Here is a 27,740-nt window from a genome sequence, read left to right on the forward strand (position 1 = left end):
CTGGGACTGGACTGGAGACTTCTAGAACCCACTTTCTCTGCTTCCTCAGGCTGCTCCCCGGGACGAGATATAGTCTTTTCTTCCATGTCCAAGTCTAAGAGAGCTGTCTCCAGACCCTCCAGACCTTGCGTAGGCCCTACCAGGCTTTTGTGTTTGCCTCTCTGGAGCTCAGATGGAGTCAGGGGAGCTGGGCTTCCAGAGCCAGAGTCAGGCTGACCACCCCTTCCAGCCCCTCAGGACACTAAAAATACCCAAAAATACTGTTCATTGCTTCTTTACATAGCTATAAGCAAAGAAGATGTGGTGTGTATATATATACAATGGAATGCTACTCAGCCGTAAAAAAGAATGAAATAATGCCCTTTGCAGCAACATAGATGGACCTAGAGATTATTATACTAAGTGAAGTAAGTCAGAAAGAGACAAATACCATATGATATCACTTATATATGGAATCTAAAATATGACACAAATGAACGTATCTACGAAAAAGACTCAAGGATATAGAGAACAGACTTGTGGTTGCCAAGGGGGGAGGGGGAGGGGAGAGGGATGGATTGGGAGTTTGGGATTAGCTGATTCAAAGTGTTATATGTAGAATGGATAAACAACAAGTCCTACTCTATAGAACAGGGAGCTACATTTAGTATCCTGTGATAAACCATAATGGAAAAGAATATGAAAGAGAATATGTGTAACTGAATCACTTTGCTCTACAGCAGAAATTAACACAACATTGTAAATCAACTAAACTTCAATAAAATAAAAATTTTTTTATATATAGCTCACAGCTTTAAAAGATTCAAGGGACATGGTAGACACCCATGGTTTTTTAAAGAAAATATTACAGATATTAAGATCAGGCCTCAAATTTTTGAAGTAACACTGAAAAATCCTTTCTAATGAGACCCTACTGGGTTATTTTCACTATAATAATACTGACATCTTATTGGGTTCAAATGTATTTTGTAGTACAGGTCCACAACCTCTGATCTGAAATCCTAGAAAGCTCGGAAAACTGAGGGAGAAAAAAAAAGTTCCAGGTTTGTCACAAGTTTATTTGACAGTAAAACCTGGTTTGAATTGGCACGAGGAGTATAGTCTTTATCCCACTTAGTGTGAATGTTCGTGGTTTGCTATAGAAATGTCAATATGTTTGGTTACTTCTCCAAACTTCAGTGGTGGATATTATGTAATATATGGTATATGTCCTGTATTACCTGTTCGAAATACTTCTGATCCAGAAGGTTTCTGATGAGGCATTTTGGCTCTCTAGTGCTGAAACCAAGCAAGGCCTCATGTACCCACAGTGCAGAAGGCCAAACTCTGACAGCCAAGAGTTTGCAGCAACGTAAGGGTTTATTGCAAGGGGCCAAGCAAGAGTGTGGGAGACAAGCCTCCGATCCATTCCCACTTGGTCTTTGAGTTAGGGATTTTTTTTTTTTTTTAAAGGGATGAACAAAGGCTGGGATTAATCATCTTGTGACGTTTCTTCATCACAGTTTCGGGAGTCGGGATGTTCTGGTTTATGAGGCTCAGACCAGGTGGTCCGTGGCTCAGGGGTCTGTTCGCTCATCTTGCCCTGGAGAAACAACCTGGGTTTGTATGTTAATGATGATATATATAATAGCAATTTTAGTGCATTAACGATGTTATGGACAACAGCAATTTTAGTCATCTGACTGTGGTGAATAAGTGTTCAGTTAGCACAGCATAGAGGTCAGAGGGGACAAGAAAGGGAATAAAGATTTGGATAGAGAGATTAATCATAAGCTCAGTAAGGAAACTCAGTGTTAGGGGGGCTCAGTTTCAGTACTGTTTTACCCATTACATGTTTTTAAATGAATAATCTCCACAAATGAGGCAAGCACAAACTTCCAACAAGATTGCTTACAAGTTTGCCCCCTTTTGGATACTGCCCCTTGTATGGTCTATAGTTTGGGAACTGTTCAGTATTATTTTCTAGTTGAACATTTAGTACCTTAATCCTTTGGAAGAAAAAAAACCATTGATATAATAAATGATTAATAAATAAATAAAAATAGTGGATAACATATTGAGTCCAGATCTTTCTTTCCCCACTGGTGTAGTATGGAAGGAAGAGGGACTGTCCATCATATGTGAAACAGAGTGGTCACGTGTGCAGCCCATTTTCGTTTTTTCTTTTTCTGCGGTACGCGGGCCTCTCACTGTTGTGGCCTCTCTCGTTGCGGAGCACAGGCTCCGGATGCACAGGCTCCGGACGCGCAGGCTTAGTGGCCATGGCTCACGGGCCTAGCCGCTCCGTGGCTTGTGGGATTTTCCTGGACCGGGGCACGAACCCATGTCCCCTGCATCGGCAGGCGGACTCTCAACCACTGCGCCGCCAGGGAAGCCCTCGTTTTCATTTTTATAGGAGCTACACAGATGCCCTCCTGGAGCATAACAGAAGCCTCCACACACAATCTCACACCTTTTTCTAAATTTGAAAAAACTTAGGACCAGTAGTTTTGTGTCTTGCACTAGTTTAGGAAAAGTTTTTCTGTTCTTTTCTCTAGGAGCGTATTGTTCCTCAAGGCCAAAGGTGGGGGGATGGGGAGAGGAATGTATTAGGTATTTAGTCCTTTACTCTCTGACTTAACGTTTGTGGTAGCCAGGCTGCAAGGAACTCCCAGTGATTCTCTCCTTCTGGTATTCAGTTCCCTGTGTAATCCCTTCCACATCATATACAATTTGTGGCAAACAGTTCCAGATTTTCTTCATGCAAATACTGATATGTGTACCATTGTGTATACAAACACACACAGCTGTGTGATTTGTTAATACATGCTGGATCATATTAAACATACTGTCCTGCAACGTGTATATTCACTTTAACAACTTATCTGGGCACATCTTCCATATCTGTTCATATAAATCTATGTCATTTGTTCATGTGTCTCCATATATTTTATTGTATGGACTTCTCCAATCCCTGTTGGAGGATATTTGGGCTGTTTCCAATTTCCACAAATACAAACAGTGATAAAGTAGATAGCATGTGGGTAAATCTGTGGGATGTATTTCTGGTAGCAGTAATGCTGGATCAAAAGTAGACACACTTAAAATTCTGATAGATATTCCTAAATTGCCCTCCCCAAAAGTTGTTCTAATGTATTTGCCCAGGGAATGTAAATGTCTATTTCCTTACGTCCTCAAAAACGCGGAGTATCCACAGTCTCTACCAGCTAGGTAGGTGAAGAATGACTCATTGCTTTCTTTTGTGTTTAATTGTTAACAATCTTTTCAAAAGTGTATTGGCTGTTTGTGTTTCTTCTGTTTGGAATTGTCTGTCCATCTCCTCTGCCCATCTTGATACTAGGTTACTTATACTGATTTGTAAGGACTCTTTGTATATAAGTATGTTAAGGTCTTTGCCTGAAACATATTTTATAGAAAATTTCCCCCAGCTTATTGTCAACACTGACTTTAACATTTTGAATCATATTCAGGAACTTTTTGTCATAACCCAGTGATGTGTGTTGTATAAAGCATGAAAAAGGCTTTATAACTTAGTTTAAAAATATTTCCAATGAAAATTAAAATTGAGAGAGCATTTCCTGTTTGTACTAATGTTAACTGTTTCTATGTTTAACTTCAGCATACTGGCCCAGTTGATTTGCATTTTCACTATTTCCTTCTAGTTTACCGAATACTATATTCACCGCATTCCCAGAAGCCGGGAGGTCCAGCAGTCCTGGCTGTCCACGGTACTCACCACCTTGTACTCTCTGTGGCTCTCCTTCCCCCTGACTCACCGAGTGAAGCCAGATTTGGTACGTATGAGCATCGGAGGCGAGAGAAGGTCACTCTCCTGTGGATCCTTCATTAGTAACAGGACATATTGTTTTCTTGAACAGCTGCCATTCATCAGTGTGCCAGATACCATACCAGACCTTTTACTAACATGTGCTAAAATTTATTTCAATGCACTTTGCTCAAAGAGGTGGGAAATTTGTCTTCCATTTCTAGCTATAACTTGAACTCTAAACTTGCCCTTTTCTCCCCTCTGTCTCATGGCAATAGGGACTAACCCAGCACTATCTTTAAGCAATTTGTGCTGCTAGCCACCTGTGGTTTCTAAGCCAACGTCATGTGCTTGCCTGTCAGCCAGAGAAGAGCCAGTTTTTTTTATTCCTTTTCAGTACTCTTTTTATTTTGCCAAAACTCTGTTACCAATACTCTGTAATGGCCTGTATGGGAAAAGAATCTAAAAAAGAGTGGATATGTGTATTTGTATAACTGACTCACTTTGCTGTACACCTGAAACTAACACAACAACTAACACAACATTGTAAATCAATTATACCCCAATGAATTTTTTTTTTAAGTTAGCAATCTAGTAGGCACAAAAAAACAGAAACAAAAACAAAAAGCTCTGTTACCAGAAAATGATATGCAGTGGGCAGAATGTCATACACACTCAAGTTTTTATAGGAAAGTAATACAGAAAATAGAAATGTGAAGGCTTTAGTGCACTGTATTAAACCTTACCTTCCTTATCTATAAAAGTCTTAAGTTCTCTGTGGTCTTTAGGATGAAGTTCTATTACTAAATGCACTTCAGTAGGCAATGCAGATCAGCAGATATGTTATCACAGTAGTGTACACAGTACTTAAATAATGCTCTCATTCCTGTTTAAGGCAGAATCCATTAATCTGCATAGCCTTAAAGAAACCCTTTATTTGCTTTCCATATACATGAGTTCTGGCACAGTGGATGTTATTCTCATGAATAATTGCACAAAAATGCCTTTAACTACCATGATTTTGAAAGATCTCTATCAGTTTGGTCATTGCCTTTCACCAGCTGGATTGCAATTCAGGTCCCTCCCTTGGATGAGAATTTAAAAATCTGAATTGTCTACGTGAGTACTTTAGATTGTTTTTAAAAGTTATAATTTACAAACAGTGAAATGCATAGTCTGACCACATCTCTATCAAGATATAGAACATTTCCATCACCCCACCTGCCCCTTCCCAAGCAGCCACTTTCTGGTGATTTCTATCACCATAGATTAATTTTGCTTATATTTATTTTTAAATTTTTGACAGAATAAGTTTATCTCACAGTCTCCAACCACATTTTAAGAGTGTGGAACTCAGATGTTTTCCTAAAAGGTCATTACTACTCTTAAAGATTTAATTATTTCTGAAACTTAAGAGACAAAATGGAAGGAAGAAAAAAAGTCTTCACATTTTAAGCTGGAAATTTGGGGTTTACATTTACTAAATCACTGGGGGCATGACCACTGTCAGTGGCAGCAGCCACTGTTGAATGTGGTGACTTTAGGACTCTAAGGTGTGAAGGTGAGAAGGAAGTAGTGACATGATGGCTGATGTCTGCTGTGGACATGGAGGAGCTCTGGTGACGGCCCTGCCTAAGTATTTTGATACCCTTGTAGTAGGAAGAGTAACTGATGGGGCATTAGGACACTTGGTCCCAGGTTCACTTTGGCTTTTATTTTATTTTAGTTCCCTTCTGGGCATCATTCTCTACCTTAAAACAAAAGGATTGGACCAGATGTCCTCTCAGTTTCCTTCAAACTTAGTCTAAAATTTTATGAGTGCCATAAATTTGCCTATAAAGAGTGGAAGGGGAAAAAAAGACTATTATGTTTCTAAAGGAATAAAAAGGGAAAAGGGGGGAAATGTGAAATACTTTTTTCTGTTTTAAACTGAGTTTTGAAAATTATTTCAAACCTGAACATTATCCAGTCAGTTGCTTTGATGTGGCTGGCTTCACAAAATGAACTCCCACGTAATGAAATTCCCTTATTCACACACACAAAGTTAATGGTTAAGAACAACATGCAGATCTCTCCTGTATTCATCCTTGGCTTTCTTTTTTTAAAATTGTAAATGGCACTAATTTCATTTTTCTTTTTGAATATTTTTGCCTTTTTTAAATTGAAGTATAGTTGATTTATAGTGTTGTGTTAGTTTCAGGTATACAGCAAAGTGATTCAGTTATACATATGTATATATTCTTTTTCAGATTCTTTTCCATTATAGGTTATTACAAGATATTGAATATAGTTCCCTGTGCTATACAGTAGGACCTTGTTGTTCATCTGTTTTATATATAGTAGTTTGTATCTGTTAACCCCAAACTAATTTATCCTTCCCTCGCTCCCTTCCCCTTTGGTAACCATAAGATTGTTTTCTATGTCTGTGAGTCTCTTTCTATTTTGTAAATAAGTTCATTTGTATCATTTTTTTAGATTCCACAAATAAGTGATATCATATGGTATTTGTCTTTCTCTGTCTGACTTACTTCACTTAGTATGTGATAATCTCTAGTGCTATTCATGATGCTGCAAATGGCATTATTTCATTCTTTTTTATGGCTGAGCAATATTCCGTTGTATATATATGCCACATTTTCTTTATCCATTCATCTGTTGGTGGACACTTACATTGCTTCCACATCTTGGCTATCATACATAGCGCTGCTATGAACATTGGGGTGCATGTATCTTTTCAAATTAAAGTTTTCATCTTTTCTGGATATATGCCCAGGAGTGGAATTGCTGGATCATATGGCAACTCTATTTTTAGTTTTTTAAGGAACCTCCGTACTGTTTTCCCACCAACAGTGTAGGAGGGTTCCCTTTTCTCCACACCCTATCCAGCATTTATTATTTGTAGACTTTTTGATGATGGCCATTCTGACTAGTGTGAGTTTTGATTTGCATTTCTCTAGTAATTAGCCGTGTTGAGCATCTTTTCATGTACCTGTTGGCCATCTGTATGTCCTCCTTGGAGGATTGTCTCTTTAGATCTTCTCATTCTTTTTGATTGGGTTGTTTGTTTTTTTGTATATGAGCTGTTTGTATATTTTTGAAATTAAGCCCTTGTCAGTCGCATTGTTTGTGAATATTTTCTCCGAGTATGTAGATTGTCTTTTTGTTTTGTTTATGGTTTCCTTTGCTGTGCAAAGGCTTATAAGTTTGCTTGGGTCCCATTTGTTTATTTTTGCTTTTATTTCTATTGCCTTGGGAGACTGACCTAAGAAAACATTGCTACAATTTATGTCAGAGAATGTTTTCCCTATGTTATTTTCTAGGAGCTTTATGGTATCATGTCTTACATTTAAGTCTTTAAGCCATTTTGAGTTTATTTTTGTGTATGGTATGAGGGTGTGTTCTAACTTCATTGATTTACCTGCAGCTGTCCAGCTTTCCCAATACCACTTGCTGTAGTGACTGTCTTTTCTCCATTGTATTCTTGCCTCCTTTGTCAAAAATTAATTGACCATAGGTGCCTGCGTTTATTTCTGGGGGCTCCATTCTGTTCCATTGATCCATATGTCTGTTTTTGTACATCCTTAGCTTTCTTAAGATTTTCATCAAAATTTCTTCTTTACTTCTTAAAAAAAAAAACAAACCATTTTTAGAAACTATAGTACCATCAGACTTTAAATTACTTGAGTTGTCTGAACAACCAGGTGACTTTCTGCTTCTCTTTAACTGTATGCACCTGGGCCGGTAAGTCTGCTCTCCATTCAACTGTCTCTGTGCCTCACTTTGTCATCTATAAAATATAAATAAAGTCACTTTCCTTGTTGTTTCAGAGCAAATGCTGAATAATAGAACATTTCAATGTTTTTTAAATGGAAATTCCATCCAGTATGTACTAGCTAACGTTTATTGAGCACACTTACATGTACCAGACCTAGTCCTAAGTAGTGGCATTCATGCTGTATGAGGTGGGTAGTACTGTTATGCACATTTAATGGAGGAGGGAAGTGAGGCTTTGTGAGACAGGAAGTTACTTGCCCAGAGTGTATGCACAATCAGTAAATAACAGAGCTAGGTCTAGCATCCAGGTCTTTCTGATTCCAAAACCCAAGGCCTTAACCACTGGACTGTATGCCACCATTTCTGGCTCACCATGGAAGATGTGTTCATTCATTCAGGCTAATTAAGAATCAGTTAATAGGGCTTCCCTGGTGGCGCAGTGGTTGAGAGTCCGCCTGCCGATGTAGGGGACACAGGTTCGTGCCCTGGTCCGGGAAGATCCCACATGCCGCGGAGCGGCTGGGCCCGTGAGCCATGGCCGCTGAGCCTGCGCGTCCGGAGCCTGTGCTCCACAATGGGAGAGGCCACAACAGTGAGAGGCCTGCGTACCGCAAAAAAAAAAAAAAAAAAAAAAAGAATCAGTTAATAAATTACTTTTAAAATAAATTACATTAAGCATCACTCCCTCTAAATAAGAGTGTAAAATTTAAATAGATCCCAACAGATCAAATTAAGTATCTGCTTTAGTAGATTTAACAAAGCCTGATCTAATTGAATAATAATAATAGTATATATTTCAAAATTAAGTGTCATGTATGTTTGTCAACATAGAATTTTTTTTTTTTTTTTTTTGCGGTACGCGGGCCTCTCACTGTTGCAACCTCTCCCATTGCGGAGCACAGGCTCCGGACGTGCAGGCTCAGCGGCCATGGCTCACGGGCCCAGCCGCTCCGCGGCATGTGGGATCTTCCTGGACCGGGGCACGAACCCGTGTCCCCTGCATCGGCAGGTGGACTCTCAACCACTGCGCCACCAGGGAAGCCCAAAATAGAATATTTTTAAAATTCAAAATGGATAATTAAAATAAGAGGAACAGTATTATTTAAAAAGTATTATTACAGAATTTTGCAAATGAGATTGACTTAGAAAATTAATCAAATTCATATTTACCAGTTTCCTGTTATAGAAAATCATATATAAAACCATTGTGAGTATATGTAATGTTTTATATCTTAATTTAACGTTCTGAATGAGATAGTAATCAAAAACATCAGGTTGTTTTGAGGAAAAAATGTGTAAATCTGCTTGTTGAGTGTATATTGAAAGTCATGCTTGTTTCATCCAAGCCAATTATTAGACAAAAAGCATCTTAGAGGAAAGTTATAAACTGTGTTTTGGAGGCCTGAATCTAACCCTTAGTAATTGGAGTGGATGGTTTCTTTTTCTACAAGGGCATTAAATACTTTTTAGGTGGTTCTGGTGTTTCACATATCATACTTTTCAAGAAATATGGCTTTGCCAGGCATCCTGTGAATAAGAGTCATAAGATTATTCTTGAGTTTAAAAAGATAATGGGACAGAACATAGATCATTGGTTTTCAGCCTCCAGGGGTGGGGGAGGGACTGACTACAAAAAGACTTGAAAGAACTTTTTTGGGTGAGAAGCCGTTCTGTATTTTGATTGTAGTGGTCATGGTGGTGATGGTGGTCGATACTTAATTGTATGCGTTTGTCGTAACTCAGACCTGTACACTAAAAAGGGTAAATTTTACTCTGTGTAACTTATATCTTAATAAAGTTTTAAAATGTGAATCATGGCCAAAAGCATCAAAACCTTTGGCTCGCAGTAGCTTCATATATGGCATGTACCTACCTTTGAGTAAAAGTGATTTGGTGAATCATTGCTTGCTCCTCTCGGCACCTCACCTCTCCAGTGTTTTTAAGACCTTCTCTAAGTGGCACAAATACCGGAATCGAGTTACAGCATTTGTCTAAAATTTCTAACATAAAATTCAGCACCTTTGCTGAATTAAACATCTGGGTCAGGGAGCATCAGTAGCAGCCAAAAATGACATAGTTTATCAAATGAACTGAGATTTCTCAGTTCATTTCATTTCAATTGCTTATTATTTTACGTTTGTAACCTTGGAAGCAGTAAATAGAGTTGGTCATGTTTGGAATGCTATATTATATGTTTGATTTTAGGTGAGTCTATCATCCTCGAATTGTTAGTTACTGAAAGTCTATATTAAGTGCCTAACGTGTACTACTTTTCCACTTGTGTATCCAGTAGGCATCTGAAAGTTTCTTGGTTCAAGATAGTAGATATTTCCTACTCTTCCCCATCTTGGTAAACTTGCTCAAGTCAAATCCTCAGGATACATCTTTGATTCCTCTCGGCCACACCTACTTCCCCTGTTCAATAGCAAGGCCTGCCAGCCATGTCTTCTCAATTTTCCGTGATTTCTGTCTGTTTCTGTCCATCTTTCTGCCCCAAGCCATGCAGCGCCACGCCACCCCCACTGCATAGCCTCTTAATTTGTCTGCCTATGGAAGGAAGTTCATGATCCCCCGCAGTTGCTTCACCACTTAGCAACCAATGTGATTTCTTTTATAACGTACATCAGATTCCGTTACTCCACACTTAAAATCATCCAGCGGTTTTCTGTGCTCTTAGAACAAAGTCCAAATTTCTCAGTGTAACCTATACACCCTAGCCCAACCTGCTTCTCTGACCTCTTCTCCTCCTCTCTTCCCCTAGTTTACTGTGTGCCAGCCAGACCTGCCTGTTTGTTTTTGTTTGTTTTTTTCCAACAAACCCAGCTGATTCCTGTCTCAGAGCCTTTGTACTTGCCATTCCCTGTGCATGGGGCTCTTCACCCCTGCTGTAAACGTGACTGGTTCCTTTTTGTTCTCTGAGCTCAAATGTTACCTCCTCACAAAGGCCTGTCCTGATACTAGCCCTTCCTCCAGCTCATGTTCTCATCCCTCTGTCAGACTGCCCTGCTTTATTTTCTTCATAGTACTAATCCCATTTTTATGTATGTGTTTGTCATTCCATAAGCAACTGCCTTGTTCATTATACTGATGCAACAGTGCCTGGCACTTGGTAGCCTCACAGTACGTATCTTTGATGAACGGTCCAGTCACTGTGCATGAGTGAGCTGTGGGCCCTTCCCTCAAAGAGCTTACACTCTAGTGGGGGAGACAAATGGGAAAGTAATTATAATGTAGTGTGCCAAGTGCCTTATGGTGGTAGGTGAAAATTGCTGTGGGACTATCACAAGAAGAACTCAGTGGTTCATTCATTCACAGATACTTGTCAAGGACCCTACTCTGTGACAGGATTTATACTGTGTGTGAGAAGTATAAAAGTAAGTAAGCACAGTGGACAGCAGTCTTGCCCACAGCTGGGTGGTTGCAGTGTGATAGGTCCTCTTTGGGGAGCTGGACAAGGCTTGAGAGTGGAGATGACATTTAAGCAAAGGTGGATAAGAGTTAATAAGTCAGAGAATAGGAAAAGGTCATTTTAAGAAGAGTGAAAGATTAATAAGTCAGTTGAGTGAGTGTCACATAATGTATATAAGGTTGAAATCTTTAGACTGAATTTTTATTAATTAGCATTTTAAATATAATATTTTCTTGCTATTAGAAATTAATGGGATCTGGAACTTAAGACCTGAATGCAGTAGCAAGGTAGTCATTTTTATAAGGTTAAATATTATGGATACTGTTAAGATGGCGTTTTGGGCTTTTCCTCTATAAACCCCATAAACATACTTCTTTTCATTTAAATCCAATAGAAGTTAAAAGAAATGGACACTTAAATGTTTTACTGATTTATCGTTTTCATTCATGTGACCGGAACACCTAAAAGTTGTATTTTTAAAAATTTTTAGAAAAATAACATTTATTGAACTCTCCCTATGTGTCAGGCACTATTCTAAGTACTTCGCATATATTAACTCATTTAATTCTCCTAACAGTTCTCTGACACAATACTCTTTACCGCCATTCTATAGATGAGGAGCTCAGAATCCAGAGAGGTCTAAGTAACCAAGGTCACAGAGCTAGTCAGAGTAGCATAATTCTAGTTCTCTTTAGAAATGTATCAGATTTGCCAGAATTAGATAACTCACTCAAAACTTCACTAGTAGTTTTGTTTTGTTTTTTTAATGTCTGTATTGCAGCAGGCACTGAAAGGGATGAATAAAATATAGCTGTGTCCTCAAGAAGCTTATATTTAGTTAGCTTCAAGAAAAGTGGACTAAAGAAACAACAGGTAGGCATGAAATAGAGAGTAATTCTGTTGGTGGAAAAAAAAAACTATTTAAAATCAGAAATAGTTTTTCCATCTCTTCAGCCTACAGCTTATTTTGGTGCTTGAGATTCTTTTAAAAAGCATTTAGAGGGGCTTCCCTGGTGGCACAGTGGTTGAGAGTCTGCCTGCCGATGCAGGGGACACGGGTTCGTGCCCCGGTCCGGGAGGATCCCACATGCCGCGGAGCGCCTGGGCCCGTGAGCCATGGCCGCTGAGCCTGCGCGTCCGGAGCCTGTGTTCCGCAACGGGAGAGGCCACAACAGTGAGAGGCCTGCGTACCGCCAAAAAAAAAAAAAAAAAAGCATTTAGGACTTACCTGGTGGCCCAGGGGTTAAGAATCCGCCTGCCAATGCAGGGGACACGGGTTCGAGCCCTAGTCCAGGAAGATCCCACATGCCGCGGAGCAACTAAGCCCGTGTGCCACAACTACTGAGCCTGTGCTCTAAAGCCCACGAGCCACAACTACTGAGCCTGTGTGCCACAACTACTGAAGCCCATGCGCCTAGAGCCCGTGCTCTGCAACAAGAGAAGCCACTGCAATGAGAAACCCGTGCACCACAACAAAGACCCAACACAGCCAAAAATAAATAAATAAAATAAAAATTAAAAAAAAAGCATTTGAACACAATTTTTTTTAGCATTTTTTATTTTGAAATAATTATAGATTCCAAGGAGTTGAAGAAATAGTACACAACGTTCCATGTACACTTCACCCAGCTTCCACTAGTGGTGGTCTTATATAACCATAGTGCAATATCAAAATCAGAAAATTGATATTAGTACAATTCTGTCAACTAGACTACAAACCTTATTCAGTTTTCACTGTATTTCATATGTGTTCATGTGTGGTTGTGTTTGTGTATAGTTCTACTCTGTTTTATCCATGTATCAAGATACATAACTGTTCCATCACTGCAAAGGAACTCCCCTGTGCTATCCCCAGTCCCTGTTCCATGGTAGCCACTAATCTGTTTTCCATCACTATAGTTTGTCATTCCAAGAATGTTCTATAAATGGAATCACACACTATGGAACTTTTTGAGATTGACTTTTTCTCACTGAGCATAATGCCCTTGAGATCCATTCAGTTTTTTACATGTATCAATAATTCCTTTTTATTGCTAAATAGGATTTCATCGTATGGATGTATTACAGTTTGTTTAACCATTCATACATTGAGGGACATTTGAATTGTTTTCACTTTTTTGCTGCTATGAATAAAACTACTGTGAACATACATGTACGGGTTTTTGTATAGACATAAGTTTTTATTTATCTGGGTAAATGCCCAAGAAAAAGATTGCTGGGTCTGATAGAAAGTTCAAGTTTACTTTTATAAGAAACTGCCAAACTATGTTCCATAGTGGCTATACCATTTTTACATCTCACCAGCAATGTCTGAGAGATCTAGTTTCTCTGCATTCTCTCTAGAGAATTGGTATTATCAGTATTTTTTACGTGTGTAGGGATATACCATTGTGTTTTTAATTTGTATTTCCCTAATGGCTAATGAGGTTGAACATCTTGTCATGTACTTATTTGTCGTTAATATTTCTTCTTCACTGAAATGTTTGTTCATGTCTTTTGCCCATTTTCTGATTGGTTTGTTTTACTTTTGAGTTTTGAGAGTTCTTTGTATATGTTAGATGTAAGACTTTTGTCTAATATGTGGTTTACAAATATTTTCTCTCAGTTCATAGCTTGTCTTTTCATCTTCCTAACAGGGTCTTTCACAAAACAAAGATTTTTTACTTTTGATGAGGTCTAATTATCAAATTTTCTTTCATGAATCGTACTTTTGTCATCACATCTAACAACTCTTCATCTAGTCCTAGATCCCAAAGATTTCCTCATGTTTTCTCATAATAGTTTTATAGTTTTATGTTTTACATTTAAATGTGTGAGTCATTTTGAATCAGTTTTTATATCAGGTGTGAGGTTTAGATGAAGGCTCATTTTGCCTACGGATGCCCAGCACAGTGTGCTAAAAACAAATAAACAAACCTTTCCTTCCTCCACTGAATTGCTTTTCCCCTTCGTTAAAAATCAGTTGGAATTCTTTTTTTTTTTTTTAAAAAAGAAGTTATTAGTTGGGTGTATTTGTGTTTATCGTTTCCTGGAATCTCTGTTGCATTCATCTCTGAGTCTTTTCCTCTGCTAATAGCACATTGCTGTGTTTGCTATAGCTGTATATAGTAAATCTTAACTTCTGGTAGAGTGATTTCTCCCACTTTATTTTTCTTTTTCAAAATTGTCTTAGATAGTCTAGTTCCTTTGCCTTTCCATAAAAAGTGTAGAATAAGCTTGTCTATGTATACAACAGAATTCTGCTGGGATTTTGATAAGACTTGCATTATATGTATAAATCAGTTTTGGGGAAATTGACATCTTCACTATATTGAGTCTTCCAATCCATGGACATGGTATGCTTCTCCTTTTATTTAGATCTCCTTTTATTTTGTTTATCCAAGTTTTGTAATTTTCAGCATCAAGATCATGTACACGTTTTTAAAATTAATATCTTGGTATTTTACTTTTTTGGAATAATTGTAAGTTATAAATGGTATTGTGTTTTTAATTTTGGTTTCTACATGTTCTTTGCTAACATATCAAAATACGATTGAGCTTTGTTTGTCTCATATCCTGAGATCTTGCTTTTTTAAATAGATTTTCTAGACAATCATATGTCCTGCAAATAGAAAAAATTTTATTTCTTCTCTTCCAACTAGTATATAATTTGTTTCCTTTTCTTACCTTATTGCACTGGCTAGGACTTCTAGTGTTATGTTTAATATGAATGATGAGAGCAGACAATTTGTCTCTTTTCCAATTTTAGGGAAAAAGCTTTCATTCTTTTACCACTAAGTATGGTGTCAAATGTAGGTTTTTTATAGATGCTCTTTGTCAAATTGAAGAACTTTCCCTTCTCTATTAGTCAGGGTTCTCCAGAAAAACTGAACCAAAATCAATGGGATAGGATTTTACTCAGCCTTTTTGTTCTATTCAAGTGTTCGGTTGATTGGATGAGGACCGTCCACATTAGGGAGGACAATGTGCTTTACTCAGTCTGCTGATTCAAATGTTAATCTTACCCCAAAATACCCTCACAGACATATGTTTCACCAAATGTCTGGGCACCCATGGTCCAGTCAAGTTGACACATAAAATTAACCATTACAACCTCTATTCCTAATTTACTGAGAATGTTTTTATTAATGACAATAGAAAAATTAATGTATTAATGACAAAATGAACTTTGTTACAAGTTCTTTTTGCATTGATTGGTACAATCATAATTTTTTGTTAGTTATTGATACAGTACGTTACATTGAGTGATTTTCAAATATTGAAACAGGCTTGCATTCCCTGAATAAATCCCACCTGATCATGTTGTTTAAACATTTTTATATGGATTTCATTTGCTAATAATTCGTGTGAATTTTTATGATGATATTCATGAGGGATATTTGTCTTTGGCTTTTTGTTTTGTACTATTTTTGTCTGATTTTGGTATTGAAATTAAACTGGCCTTATAAAATGACTCACCCTCTTTGTTTTCTGGAAGAGACTGTTTAGAATTTATGTTAAAGCTTTTTTAAATGTTTGGTAAAATTCTCCAGTGAAACCATCTAGTCCTGGAGATTTCTTTTTCAGAAGTGTTTAGCTACAGATTATATTTCTTTAATAGACATAGGATTATTCAGATTCTCTGTCTCATATTGGGTGAATTTTAGTAGTTTGTGGTTTTCAAGGAATTATTCCATTTCATCTAAATTGTCAAGTTTATGTGCACAGAATTGTAATGTTCCCAGTTGTCCTCTTTTACAGCTTTAGGATCTGTGGTTATAGCCTTGGTTTCATTCTTGATATTGGCAAGTTCTGTTTTCTCTCTTTTTATATTTGTCAGTCTTGCTAGAGACTTACCAATTTTATTGACGTTTTCAAAGAGTCAGCTTTTTGTTTCATTTATTTTCTCTTATCTTTACTATTTCCTTTCTTGTGGTTGCTTTGGGTTCATTTTGCCCTTCTTTTTCTAGTTTCTTAAGGTAGGGGCTTAGATTATTGATTGAAGACCTTTCCTCTTTTCTAATGTAAGCATTTAGTGTTATAAATTTCTGTTTCATCACTGCTATAGCATCATCCTACAAATGTAGGTATGTTATATTTTCATTTGGTTCTAAGTATTTTTTATATCCTTTGATACTTCTTCTTTGACCCATGGATTATTTAGAGTGCTTTAATTTCTAAGTATTTGGAGATTTTTTTCCTATTATCTTTTTGTTATTGATTTCTAGTTTGATTCCATTATGGTCAGAGAACATACTCTTTTCTTTGTATATGTTAAGGTAAAGTGTTTTTTTTTGTTTGTTTGTTTTTTGTTGTATGCGGGCCTCTCACTGTTGTGGCCTCTCCCGTTGCGAGCACAGGCTCCGGACGCACAGGCTCAGCGGCCATGGCTCACGGGCCCAGCCGCTCCGCGGCATGTGGGATCCTCCCGGACCGGGGCACAAACCCGTGTCCCCTGCATCGGCAGGCGGACTCTCAGCCACTGCGCTACCAGGGAAGCCCTGTTAAGGTAATGTTTTATGATCCAGGATACAGTCTATCTTGGTGAATATATTGTCCATGGGTGCTTAAAAAGAACGTGTATTCTGCTGTGTGGTGTGTTCTGTAATTGCCCATTAGATCCTGTTGCTGAATGATGTTACTGAGCCCTTCTATATCTTTGCTGATTTTCCATCTAATAGGTCTACAGATAACTGTGAGAGACATGGAACATTTCGTTAGCCCTTCTAAAACCATGTCTAAATGGTCTCATTGATCTTGGCCCTTCATAATTCGTTCTATCCCCTTTTTCCCCTAGTGTAATGTACGTATTGATCCCACAGTCATATGAATTTTAAGTAGTCCTTGTAGTTCACTGTTTTGTCTCTCAAAACCCCAATATTTCTTCTCTATTGTGTCTTTTTAGTTTCTCCTAAAAGTAGGAGTCTTTGAATCGTTCTTTGAATAAGTGGGCTGATCTCATACTCTCTTGAAAATATATTCCTGAGAAGAAATTTGTTCGTTTCAAGGTGAGGAAGAGAACGTTGAATTTGTTAGGTTGCTGATCATTAAACTAAAGTAAGAGGAATGCTCATGTTGAGGGGGAAAGATCTGTAAAGTTCTTGAGGGTAAAGGCCATGTATTTGTGTGTTTCCCATGGTCCCTTCCTAGAAAAGTGCCTTCCACATATTTGTGGAATGACTTAAAAATAAATGAATGAATACTGAATGATGTGAGTCATCCCCAAAACAAAGACACCCGCTCCCTAAACTGGTATTCTTCTCAGGCTTTATTAAGAGTCTGAAAAACCAGAAGCGTTTCCCAAGTCTGAAGTGTTTGATTACTGGCTTCCTTCCAGCCTGGCTGTTGTTAAATGAAATACTCAAAGAAAGAACTCTGCGTGTAAAAATGAAACCTAATTTAATTTTTAATCAAGTAAAAAAATAAATTTCAGATTCTACACGTATAACAAACTGGAAAGAAATGGACCATTTCATCCTAATGCTCTGCCTTTTTGCCTGAAGCTGAGGCTGATTTAATTCACTATGACAAATTTAGATGTATTTATTACATGTACACTCGTGCTTTGTATGAAAGAAAGCCATTATTTTACTTAGTCATTTTTTCCCATGTTCTGTATCCAGTTTGAGCTGTGAAATGCCTAAGTTCATAGCAGTAGCAAGTTGATGACATGGATAATGGGTTGTTGTCCATAAATGGGATACTATGATTTTTTCTTTTAATTAGGTATTTTTTGTGGTGAGCCACAACTGGATGGAACTGGGATTACCACTGTTTGCATAGTATATAAAATTTTTATTGCCCTGTTGATTGACATGTGTTTCAAACATTAAGAAGAATCAATTAACTTCTTGTTGATATGCCAGAACCCTTACAGGAACTTTGTTTTTCCCCTTAATTGCTGTTGGTTTGATTCTCTTTATGTAATGACCTTCATCTGGTATTATATTTTTTGGTGATCAAAACCTTTATAGCATGTTCAAAGGAAACTTAGCTAGACAAAGAAAAGGTCAGCCGGCCCAAGATGCCTATCTATAAATGGAGTTAAGTGAGAATAAGATTTTTCAAGCCAAGTCAAATAAGAAACAATTAGATCGCAATCATCTACTGCTTCTTGTTTTCCAAGATTAATGAAATCATACTTGGGAGCCATTTGTTTAAGCTTGTTCAGTTCCTGTCCCTCTGTTGACCAGTCCTCTGTAACACATTAAAATAATACCAAGGGTTACTTTTTCCCAGTTTGTATTTCCCCTCCTTACATGTACTGTAAATTTAGCAGCTTTCATAAAGATACAGAAGAACCAGCTCTGTATTGGACGTTCATTTAGCGAGTCTGATGAAGGTCAGAGTCCACCGTGAGGAGTGATTTTATGTGAAAATCCTCCCACATATCTGGTTTCTTATGACTGACAAACTGCATTTCCCAGCTGCATGGTGAAATTGCCAGCTGTGCCACTGATACATTGGCTGGGTGACAACCTGTAGCTACTTCCATCCACAAATGAGCTATTTAATTTAAATGTTATGGTTTCTGTTTCACATTTTGAATGACCTTAGAACAAAATCTGTGTCAAAATTAGGCTGTATATTATCAGTTAGAGATGGCTTTGAATTATTTTTCTTTTTCTCCACTTTGGGGGAATTCTCTGAAGCTTGAAAATGATTTTTCTTTCTTTTCCGAGTTGATCCTTTTTCCACTTGGCAAACGTTACATTTTTCCTCTCTGCAGAAGCCAGTGTGGCTTTGCCTACCGTTTTTCTCTTGTTTCGCTTTGCCTGCATCACTCTCTGAGTTGTCACTGTTTCAGCCCATTACAGGCACATATGAGATCTGGGCCTGGTGGGGCCTCTTCCTTTCAAGGTGAAAGCTAGTGTGTTTTCCTAAGAATAACAATGTGGCTACAGTGAAAACAGAAATAAAAGTTGAAGGTAAAGAAATTCAGTTGTGAAAGGATGAGAATAAGGGAAGCAAGCATGATGGAAACAAAGCTGTTTTCCAAGAAAGGACTGATACGTAATCAGAGACAATGAACTCAGAGAGACCTGGCCTTGTACAAAAAGGTGATGGGGGCACCAGTGGCTAAGTGAGAACAGAGGGTGGGATCAAGAGAAAGGAAATCTTTGAAATGATCTTCAATTTAAATAATGATTCCTGGAAGCAGCCAGTTTCACAGCCTTACGGTGCCTATTTTAAAGTTTCATGTGAATCAGCATAGCTCTATTTTTATAGTATCTGAAAATCACTAAAGTGCTGTTTTTGTTTAGAATTTTAAAAATCTCCCTTTGGTCCGAAGGAAAAAAGAAAAGAAAGGAGCACAATCAGAGCACAAATAATTGAGTATGGAATGTGAGAGCTTAGGAAGGGCTGCTGCAGTCCAAGTCAAGTGGAGTCATTAAAGATTTGGAGATGTCTGGAACTCGAGTTGGTGTGGAAGAAGTAGCTTGGGGAGTTTTTTGTTTTTTGTTTTTGTTTGTTTACTATTTTTATTTAAAATTAACATGTCAAGATTATGTTAATTTTACAAATAGATTGATAATTTTTAAACCTAGTCTCTGAAATATTTTATAAAGTCAGCTGTAAGACACATCCTAGACAAATCTAAGACACTACTAGATTTCAAATATGAAGATAAACTCATCAAGGCCTTCAATAATTAAATAATCATTAAATGATTAATAATTATTAAATAATTTACATAAGCAAAATAATTAGACTGAGGCATTAGACATTTTAAAAGCAATCTAAAAAGCAGAGGAACAATATGTTTTTCAAAACTCAATGAGAGAAAGTGTAAACCAGTGATTTTATATTCAGCTAAAGTGTCCTTCAAAGACCAAGGCACTGAAAAAACAATATTCAGCACATAAAAACTTAAGGAATTCTGCATTCATCAGCCTTTCCTAAGGAAACTACTAATGAATGACATCAACCAACCAAAAGATGATTGGGAAAACTTCAGCAAAAAGACAGATGGTCAACATTTTAAATTCTATAAATGTACACGTAAGAATAAAACAGAGGTGGAATGAAGGTGATACGCTAATGCACAAAGGTTATGTATTGTGATAAATTTGAAATAATGCAACTGAAATATGAGAGAGAAAGAAAAGGAAAGAGAGAAATGAAAAAGCTTATTGTTGTACGGGCAATAGATGGACATTAAAAGATACTGAAAATAACTGATAAACCTGACAGTAAAGAATAAAATAATAAAACAGAAGCCCAAGCCAGATTTAAAAACCAATATAAAGAAAGAAAATTGCAGAGAAATATAACTCATAAATGTCAATTCAAAATCACTAAGTAAAATATTTGCATACAGAATCTAACACCACATTAAAGAAAATAATACACCATAATCAAGTGGAGTTTATTGCAGGAATATGAGGTTGTTTTAATGTTAGTTAATCCATTAACATCATATGCCATATTAATAAGTGTAGGAGAAAAAGGTCATATAGCTATATTAACAGATACTTAGCAAGTCTGACAAAATTCAACACCCATTATGAGCAAAATATTCAAGAAAATTGGACATGAGTAACATGAGAAATACTTAGCATGATAATATATAATAATATTTTATATATGTGTATATATATAAGAAGAAATGCAGGCAGTTTCTTATTTAATTGGAAAACACTAGAGGCATTTGCTTGGGGAGTTTTTGAAATTTGAATGCAAACTGTGAACTCCTTGAGGAAAGGTAAGATGTGTTACTCATCTTGGCAATCCTACCACTTATTAAAGTGCTCGGGGGCATATAGGATTTCAATAAATATTGAAGGAGAGAAGTTGGGTAGGAGGAATATAGGAAGGAAAGAGAGAAGCTATTAAAACTTAGTGATGACTGCTTAGCACTTTTAAGGGGGTGGAAAAAATAGAATAGGGGAAAAAGCATTGCATAACTGCTCCTTGGCTAACCTTTGCACCGACTGAATTAATCCCTGGAATTCATCTAAGGATTTTCTTGATAGCACGTTTCTGAAGTGTTAAATATTGTCTTTGTCGAAGCAATCAAAAGGAAATGGCAAAAATTTCTCTTTCAACTCAAGCAGAATACAGTTGCTTTACTTTTTTTATTGAGATGAAATTCACACAACGTAAAATTAACCATTTTAGTGTACAGTTCAGTAGCATTTAGTACATTCACGGTGTTGGACACCACCTGTATTAGATTCCAAAACATTTTCATCAACAGTTGCTTTACTTTAATGCCTGAGTATCATGAAACCACTTAGAGTTTTTTACTTTATTTTATATTTATTTATTCTTTTGGGGGGTACACGGGCCTCTCACTGTTGTGGCCTCTCCCGTTGCGGAGCACAGGCTCCGGACGCGCAGGCTCAGCGGCCATGGCTCACGGGCCCAGCCGCTCCGCGGCATGTGGGATCTTCCCGGACCGGGGCACGAACCCGTGTCCCCCGCATCGGCAGGCGGACTCTCAACCACTGCGCCACCAGGGAAGCCCCTTTTTACTTTATTTTAAAAAGAAGACTGAAACCTAGTCAGTGTTTTCTAACAGCCTCTGGAGACTACATGCCATCTTCTTCATAGTCTGTCTTTTAAATTTCTCATTTCCCTCCCCACGAATCATTGGGTAAAACTTACCTCTTTAGGCTGGCATTTCCTCTTTGGTAGTTTGTTTTTTGGTGATTTCTTTTTCTCCTGGCCTCCTGGTATAATTCTTACTTTTTGTAGCGTGAATACAGCGAAGCCTCCTGGTCAAGGATTTCTTTTTCTAGTGCTAAACATATTGGAAATTCAATCAGCTCCAGAAAGCTTATCACTTCTCTACATGGAGCATGAGATTTGAGATTCCGCTTACACCAGGACAGCATTCTATAGGAGATGTAAGTCAGGTGCTTCTCATCTTCCATGGATCCTTGCCACAGGATAAAAAGGGCAAACTCTGATTTTCTCTAAGACACATGGACAAATAATTATAAAAATATTCAAAAGGACCTGATAATCAGGGATGAGGAAACTGTGATTACTCTAGATTTACTAAAGGAAGGAATAAACACCTTACAAATTTCAAACGTTGTAGCTTACAGAAAAAGATATTTTAGCATTATTGTTTAGAGGAGTGAAAATGGTCCAACTAGAAACAGGTTAGAGAGCTTGAGAGCTCTCTTAAAAATAGCAAAACATTCCCTGCTGATAAGACCTTTGAATTACAGAAAGAACATGTCATGACTGATCATTCCTTTTAAGAAATGTGAACAGCAGATTTATAAGTTTCCTATGTATATGATGTCAAAATTTCCATATTCTGCCGTAAAGAATGAAATCTGCAGTGGGGTCAGCTGTAGAATTGCAAAGGGCAGCAAATTCCATTTGTTAGCAGAATACCGTCTTGCATTCTTGGTCTTCCTGAAATCATACTTAAGCCATTTATACAAATCTTTGACAAAGCAGTTTTTAAAAAATGTTTATAGCTGACAGTTTGTGAAAACAGGTTTGTACTTATGGGCTAAATAATTACTTTTCTCTAAAGACAGGTGTGTCATGCTCAAATCAGTTGTGTCCACATCTTCAAAGCTCCAGATGCTATTTTTCAAAAGATTTGCTTACACAATACAGTATTTTGTAGATAAGTCTCATTAGTGGAGGCAGTGCCCACAGCTCAGGGGACTTAGTCTGTTGCTGTTTTATTATTCCCAAGCCAACTTTCCTGTTTCAGCTTTTCAAGGAGCCATGATTCATCTCTGTGAAGTCATACAGGGAGAAAAAAATCCCTCCTTGCTCAATACGAAGGGAGAAGAGAATTGGGGTGGGGTCGAGGCTGGGAGTGGGTGGGAGTATGGATTTCCCTCCCTCTGTGGGAACTAGGTGAGGCTTGTGTGTGGCGCAAACTTCCAGTCTTCAGGTCACGAAGAAGAGTTCCTCATTTTTGTTATATAGGTTTCATCAAGAATTCATTTTGCGTATTTGCTTTACATTTTTTTCTGAAAGTTTCCACATTATTGTTTTCTCTGGCTTGCATCCACTATACCTTGATCGTGGTAGAGGAGGAAATATGCCATACTGGGAATCAGGATGTTTTTGGTTTTGCTCTCAGCTTTGTGAATAATTAGGCATGTGACTCGAAGCTAATCACTTAGCCTGTCTGAGCTTAGCCTCTCCTCCAATCAAACGGGAATAATAGGAAGGCACAGTAGGCAGAGCACAGATGTCAGATCCACTTGATTTTGAACAGGCCACTCCCTCTGCCGGGAAGGTGATTGATTCCCTACCATTCAAAACCACTAACTCCTGCTCACCTGGTGTCTGAATGACTGGCGCTGGTTGGAGCTCCTGCACCTCATAATATCTTAGATAGAGTGGATGCCCAAAACATATTTTTTAAATTATGCTGATGACTTAGCTCTGAGAGTATTTCTGGGGTTCCTCATAGTTTATTTAAGGAACACCTGTCACCCATACACACGCATTCGAAAGCTTGGCTATCCTTCTACTGTCCCGCCCTATACAGCAGCGTTCTCTCTTCTGTCTCTTTTCGTACTTTGACCTTTCTTTCTCTTTCTTCCTCTTTCTCACTTACACCTCTGCCCTCCCATTGGGATTCATGTTGATGGCCCCGGGGTTTGGCCCATTATCTTCCACTTTTCTCCAGCTGCCTTGATCAACTTCTGCTGCAGAAATTCTTCTTCCCTTAGGTCTCTTAGGAGATAGAACTTTTTTTTTTTTTGGCTGTGCTGTGCAGCATGTGGGATCTTAGTTCCCTGACCAGGGATCGAACCTGTGCCCCCTGCATTGGGAGCATGGAGTCCTAACCACTGGACCACCAGGGAAGTCCCGGATAGAACTAAATTTTAAGTTTTCATAAGTCTCCCAGTTTTTTGTCCCTGAATTAGCACACTCACCTTTGTTTTAAGGGCTCTCTTACTACTGACTATAGGAAACAGATGGGTATTGACAAAAGTTGTAAGCATTATCAGAGTTAGATGTGTAAGAGCTTATGCATTACTGATAGACTTTATTCAAATAAAATGGCTAAGGTCTTTCTCAATGCCTTTTCTTTGTCTACTTCAGTGAGCCCTTTTTAAAATATTTAAGACTAGGCCTCCTGCGTTCTCTTTTTTTATCAGCTAATTCTGAAGCAAATTGATGATCTTGGATCACAAGTAGATACAAACATGTTTTGTCTGATTCACATAGCTGGTCGGCATTGGTACCACATGGTGGTTTCAGGTATTTCATGTTGCACAAAAATCCATATTTCTGGCTCTTTTTGAAAAATTGGAAGGGCAGGCGACTGCAGGGCAGGTATCACCTAGAGCTGAGTCGTGACTGCTCTGTCTGGGGTACATGCTCTCTTACCTCTGGTTGTTTCATTTATATAGGTCCCCTGAGCGGATTATGTGTGTGTTCAGCTTTCATGCCTTTCCCAGCAACAAAAATGGGTGGTAGCAGTGCGAAAGGGTGGTTTGTAGCCCTCATCCACGTGGGAGGCTAGATGCAGGCTATGCACATGAAGGCGGTGGGCTCACTGTGCACGGTGGCAAGACAAACCTGCCGCCCCTGAACCCTTCCTCCTTAAAGTCCTGGCTTTTAAAGTCCTGAGCAGCTGCCACTGCTCTTGTGGCAGAACTATTTATTAGATTATTTATATCCTGGTGGATTTCTGTATACAGCCATCAATGCGTGTCTCATATTCCCCCTCCTCTTTTTATTAGAACAGTCATATTAAGTCATTCCCTGGTGGGGAATCCACTTGTACTCTTAGAATCATAAACTTACACAGATAATACCTTAGCAATCATTTAATCCCACATCCTCTTTATAAAGTTTAGATAATAAGTTCTAAGACTTTAACTTTATAAAGTTTAGCTTTATAAAGTTCTAAGACTTAACTTTATAAAGTTAAGATAATAAGTTCTAAGACTTGTCTCGAGTCTTAGAACTAATAGCAAAGCATGGATGAAAAACCCAGTTCTTCTCACTCCCAGCTCCAGGCTCAGCTGTAGACCACACTACAAATGAAACATAGATTTCTTTCCTCTCTAAGAGCAACCAAGTGTGTACTCTCTACATGAAACAAAGGAAATGGGCTTGGGCAGCATGTATAGTAAGGTTCAGAATCTAGGTCTGCCATTCTAATATTTGGGCAAGCTTAAGTGAGCTATTTGATCTCCATAAACTTCCTTTTCCTCATCTGTAGAACAGAGACCATGAAACCTACTTCATAGTCTTATGTGAATATAACTAGTATGTACACAAGGGGCCTCCATGGTAGGTTCCTAGGTCCTTCTCACCCCTATATCACCAGGTTCAATATTCTCTTCCAAAAATTGAGAGGCTAACAAGGAGTTAATAAATATTTTTAAACTTAAGCCAAGGAATGTCTGCACAGTGCCCAGTTTGGATGACGTGGTATGTCTAACTGTTTTCATGTTGATTTTCATGCCACAGTGAGCCCCTTCAGGCATGAAAACAACCAAGGATTATTTGCTTCTCTGTCCTTTCCTTCTCGGCCCTCTTGTGTTTTCGTCACATACTCCAGCCTTTCTAAAAGCAGTCTGTCAGGTTCTCTCTCCTACTGGGCCACCGGTCAACGACATCCTTCTGAATCTGCCCCCTCTCAAGGAGGAGCTTGTGGGCATGGGCCTGATCCTCAGTTACACAATTCATATCCTCAATTTCTGGAAGCTTCTTCTGAGCTGTGTCTTGGACTATCAGTCCATCCAGATCTTTCCCACCTGTGAACTCCTCAGACTAACATTTCACTGTCACTGGTCATCTCACTTCCATTCATTTTCTCCTTCCCCAACTTACATTATGAGCACTTTTAGGGCCAAAACCAGTCTTCTGGCTGTATTATTATCCGCCAGGGAGCTTAGCAGTGTGTGGGTGCTTAGGGAGGTCTTTGATTAGTAACTGGATTGTAAGGAACTGGAAGACACCGTGACAAATACTAGCAGCTCCTGATCCCAGCTGACCCCAGAGTGCTGCACTGTCTTCCTTCTCTGCCAGTTAAATATCTCCTCCTCGGCCACCACCCTCTTTTCCTTCTTAGGTCCCACTCAGAGGTGAATGACATTCAGGGGACCCTTGAACTGCCTCCTGGATCACCTTTATTCTTGTGCCTCTTTCCCTCCCCACTAGCCAGGTGTGCCCCTTCCTCTTAGTTATCAAAGAGCATGGGGGGCTTCCGTGGTGGCGCACTGGTTGAGAGTCCGCCTGCCGATGCAGGGAACACGGGTTCGTGCCCCGGCCCGGGAAGTTCCCACGTGCTGCGGAGCGGCTGGGCCCGTGAGCCATGGCCGCTGAGCCTGCGCGTCCGGAGCCTGTGCTCGCAACGGGAGAGGCCACAGCAGTGAGAGGTCCGCGTACCGCAAAAAAAAAAAAAAAAAAAAAAAAAAAAAAAAAAAAAAAGCATGGGAACTTGGACCTCCCCTCTTCTAAGAGTGCCGTGGCAAGTCTAAAACTGTGCAAAGCTCTCTTCATATTGAAAAGGATTGGGAAGCATAACTAAGCCTGAGGAACTTGGGTCTTCCTCTGCTGTCATTCTGCCAAAATACCCACTTGATTCTTAAGGAAAATGTTATTCGTTGAATTACTTTTTATTTTTTAAGAGGACCTGAAACTATCAATGCAGAATTGCTTTCTGATGCCACTTCTTAGGATCATAAAACCTAGATATCAGAGCAAGATTTTTTTACTGGTTATAATCTGAATCTCTATCCTTTGAAGTCATTTATTCCTGAATTTGTTATTATTTTATAAACTTATTTACAAATAAAAAATTATCTGTAAATAAATTTACAAATAATTGTAATTTGTCTATAAATAACTGTAAATAAATAAATTATTTACAGTGGTGTTATTATTTTACATTGAATAACTGCTGTGAGCTGAGACCTGAGCTGGGCACCACGGAAGAAAGAGGTGACCATGAGAAATGGGTGGCATTCATGCTCAGAAGAGTATATAATTTAGGAAGCAGGCACTGCCCCAAGTCCAGGATTAGGAAGGAGGGATCATGTGAACTGGGATCTGCACTGACGGCCTCAAGGTTCAAGACAGAAACACCAGTGTGATTATTCGGAGGTGTTTTAAATCCCAGGCCCTCTTTTGGTGGTGAGAGCACATTAATGAGCCATTATCCCGTCGTTCACAAACCACGCAGTGAAGAATATGGCATAAGGCTTCAGGATGTCTGACAGCATAGTTCCAGAAGGCGGGAGCAGCAAATGTACTTCAAAGAACCCAAAACAAATAGCCCTTTAGGTCAGTTTTTAAATCAATAACAGATCGGGCACTACAAGAGGAAGCCTGTTTCCCAGCCAAACAGTGAACAATGCTAAAAGCCCCGCTCCCACAGTCTCTGGGGAGTAATTAGAACTTGTTCAGTAATCAGCCAATTTGGATTTCTGAGAATGATTCTAAACACAAAATGATAAAAGTTGGTAAAGTAATCTGTTGTTTCATAATCAAGTTTCATAATTTAATTGGAGAATCATAAAGTTAGAAATGCTGGAAGGTTTTTTGTTTTGTTATTTTTAAGGAGAAGTGATTTAAAGGCCATGCTATTAAAATAAAAATAATTCTAAAAATATATGCTGAAGCCTTTTATCTTACTGAGGACCAGAAACAGTAGAATATCCAAGTTGGAGTCTAGTCCTCATTAGACCAATAAATTAGTTTTGGAACTCTGAAGTAGTTGTTTGATTTCTTTTGTCTACAGAGCCAGTGCAGCTTTGGTGGATTGCTTGTTTTAATTGTTGGCAAAACGCTGTAAACATCCAGGTTCTGGTTGCTGTATTTTTATTATAATGCACAGGAAACTTCCATCAGAAGCATGAG

General features: G+C 38.4%; 1 protein-coding gene and 1 non-coding gene across 9 annotated transcripts in view; one reads left to right on the top strand and one right to left on the bottom strand.

The window, feature by feature from the left end:
• Positions 1-27,740, top strand: part of ALG14 (ALG14 UDP-N-acetylglucosaminyltransferase subunit) — a 104,446-nt gene that overhangs the window by 38,517 nt on the left and 38,189 nt on the right. For 4 of the 8 annotated variants that reach the window (XM_019919321.3, XM_019919318.3, XM_073810683.1 and 1 more), the window contains exon 3: positions 3,663-3,794. The exons of 1 other annotated variant lie outside the window; for it this stretch is intronic. In XM_019919321.3, coding sequence (XP_019774880.2) covers positions 3,663-3,794 — 132 coding nt within the window. Of the gene's footprint in view, positions 1-3,662; positions 3,795-16,288; positions 16,438-27,740 lie in introns of all 8 variants that reach the window. 3 more of the 8 variants (XM_073810688.1, XM_073810669.1, XM_073810677.1) reach the window with 1 other exon arrangement.
• TRNAW-CCA (transfer RNA tryptophan (anticodon CCA)) lies at positions 23,653-23,725 on the bottom strand. The gene has a single exon. It is a non-coding gene; the product is annotated as a tRNA-Trp (tRNA).

Source organism: Tursiops truncatus, chromosome 1 (assembly GCF_011762595.2).
Source record: "Tursiops truncatus isolate mTurTru1 chromosome 1, mTurTru1.mat.Y, whole genome shotgun sequence".
NCBI classification, from domain to species: Eukaryota; Metazoa; Chordata; class Mammalia; order Artiodactyla; family Delphinidae; genus Tursiops; species Tursiops truncatus.